Here is a 2960-nt window from a genome sequence, read left to right as displayed (position 1 = left end):
AAAGAAATGTATGGTCTTTAAATATATGACATTAAACATTTTATTTTAATTTGTTAAACAGATGTGTAATAATTACAATTATATTTGTTTTTTATTAAAAATACAAATGTAATAGGAGTATACCTTATACTTAAGAAATAGCAATTTTTATTATGTATGGTTTCAAAACAATATAAAAATGGTTTAAAATCGTAATACAATTTTAATAGCATGATGCACTTTTTCAAATCCAAGCTTTTGATGTCTTAGATAGAAGACAAAATAATTCTAGTATTGTATGCCACGTCCACAATAAGTGATATATTTAGCATTAAATAATTTATTTGTGTATTTAAAAACGTGTTATTCTGGGTAAAGACTTTTATTATGACTAGGTATAAGGGAATTGTTTATTGTTTGACTTCTTAAGAATTCAGTGTTGTGTAAATGAATTTATATGTATTATAAATATAATTAATTTTTTGTATATAAATATATGTAAGGAACATTAATAATTTATTTACACAGTTTATAAATAGTAATATAATTTTTGAATTTGTTGGTATAGGTAGATTAATTTTGTTAAGAAGAAAGTGTTATAAGTAATATAAATGAAATTTCTGAATCACTAAATCAGTTTTCAAACTTAGTAGTCATTGTTTATGCATTAGTCATGTTTTGTAACAGTTATTTTCTTTTTAGAAAAATAACTTTTTAAATACATTTACAAATTCATGTGCTCTTATGTTGTAATTATAATTATAACTTGCAAACTAACTTATATTATTTATAATAACATAAAGTTTTGAAATTTCAATACATATCTCTTAAACTTAACAATTTGATCAAGCCACTTATTACATGTTATTAAAAACTTTAAACATTCCAAATTATTCTTTAATAATTCTATATACATTAGTTGAAATTACTTTCAATTAGTGCACTTAATGAGAAATATCAACAAATTGTCCAATTTAAATTTAATCCAAAGTAGTCATATCCATATATGAATAATCTCACACACACATTAGTTCACAAGTAAGATATGCATATGGTAAAACATAAACGATAAAATACTGTAATGTCACCCACAAAATAAATTTTAAATGAATAAAAATTACTATGAAAATTTTAATAATTTTTCTTTCACTATAAGTACACTCAATGTAAATAAAGTTACTCTAATTTCTATACGTTCTTATCTTATTTTAATATTACAAACAAATTTAATATTAATTTTAAAAACATTTATTCACGTGATTATAATTATCGCTACAATGAAAGGAACACGAAATACAGTTTATCAAGCACTAATGTGTGCTTGATAACTTGCAAACACTATTGATTACGGTATTCCTATTTTCAATAAAAGTCACATTTGCATACATATATGTGCGGATATTTATCAAGTATTTTGAAATCGTTCTGTCGTTTTTTTTATGTTGACCTCGGCAATAGATGAAAATGAATCGAGGCGAGCCTCCTAGTTCTACCGGTTTGCTAACATGTTTGTATCACGCGCTGCGCACGTTTCTGACCACTCGTTTACATTAATAGGTCCCGCCTCAAACCAGAACTAGGCAATGACGCACAACCAATCATGATTCGTCATTCAAAACAGCGAGCCTTCCACAAATGGAAAGTTTTGCGAAAGTAAAATACAGTAAAGACTCTATAAGAGTTCGTTTGGTTCTACACGTTAACTATTCGTAAGCGGCATTGCCATTGATCAATTAACGGAGAGTAAGAAACGATTTTCGACCTCTGATGACCTCTGAAGGATACATAAGAATACATATATGTAGGAGTTTTATGCTAATGTTGACACTAGTCAGGACTCTTCACAAGCAGTTCCTAAACAGCTTGGGAACAATTGTAATTTACTGATATGTTAAAAAGAGAATTTAAATAGATTTAAAAAATTGAAGGTCATCTTCATTTCTTTAAAAATAATGCAAATACAAACAATTCACATACATCGTTATATTGTTTACAAAAAATAGTATCACTTATTCCGTATGTACATACGCATGTGTGGACCGAATTATACCGTATTTGGTCTCATTTTAATCAGAAAAATATCGTGAATATTTTTGTAAAAATTTTATCAACATAACACAAAAAATATATTGAATGTGTATCATATTTTCTCAATAAATGTAATTAGTGAATTGTGTGTCATACGCGCGCTTATAATGCAAATGCAAACACTTTATGCGCGAAAAACAAGAGCAGGAAAGAACAATATTTACTCATAGTAAAATATCAATACATTTACATTATTAACTGTAATCAACAAATTGCACTAGAGATTTTAAAAAAATTCAAGTACATTGCAAATATATTTTTTTAAGTGCATTTAAATAAAAACTGTAAGAATAATTACATGAAAAGACAATGATAGAAATGTTGAAAAATATATCACGGAGGACGTCAATTTGCACTACTATTAATAATTAAAAGGACTAAAAAGTATCTGAGTGTTTTAAAAAACTAGATCGTTAATATTTAAAATCGGAAAACTGAAAATGAAAATATTCAAGGAAATGGGTTCACAAGTGATAATTTCATAGATGAGCCCATCGAGAAAATATCAGGTGATCATAGCGATCTTGTAAAACCTGTTCACTACCGATAAAATTATACGATTGATTTATGTTTTACGATCTTTAAAAGAATGCGACGCAAACAAGCCTCCGCGTTCGACCAATTAGCGATCAGGATATCGATCGCCGATTTTGACGCGCTTGTATTTAAGCAACGTGCACCTGCGATTAAGAGTTATTAAAAAGAAACCATTAACTACTCACATCGAAGCTTTTGCAAGTATTCAGAATGGTATGAAATTTGTAATCCTTTGTTCAATTTACTAAATAAGAAACGTAAAATTTTGTAGTAATAATAGTATTCCGTTATATTTACAATAAATATATTTCTGATGATTAGTATTTAAGTAATTACTTAGATATTAAATAAATCGT

The 2960-nt window shown here is 27.0% G+C and overlaps 1 protein-coding gene across 1 annotated transcript in view; it reads left to right on the top strand.

Annotated features, from left to right (window-relative positions):
- The first annotated feature begins 2656 nt into the window (after positions 1-2656).
- Positions 2657-2960, top strand: part of LOC108573713 (4-hydroxyphenylpyruvate dioxygenase) — a 3031-nt gene continuing 2727 nt past the window's right edge. The window contains exon 1 of the mRNA XM_017936186.1: positions 2657-2728. Within this exon, the coding sequence (XP_017791675.1) occupies positions 2657-2728 (72 nt within the window). The remainder of the gene's footprint in view (positions 2729-2960) is intronic.

Source organism: Habropoda laboriosa, unplaced genomic scaffold, assembly GCF_001263275.1.
Source record: "Habropoda laboriosa isolate 0110345459 unplaced genomic scaffold, ASM126327v1 scaffold126, whole genome shotgun sequence".
In the NCBI taxonomy this organism is placed as follows: Eukaryota; Metazoa; Arthropoda; class Insecta; order Hymenoptera; family Apidae; genus Habropoda; species Habropoda laboriosa.
This window is presented reverse-complemented; position numbering and strand designations above follow the sequence as displayed.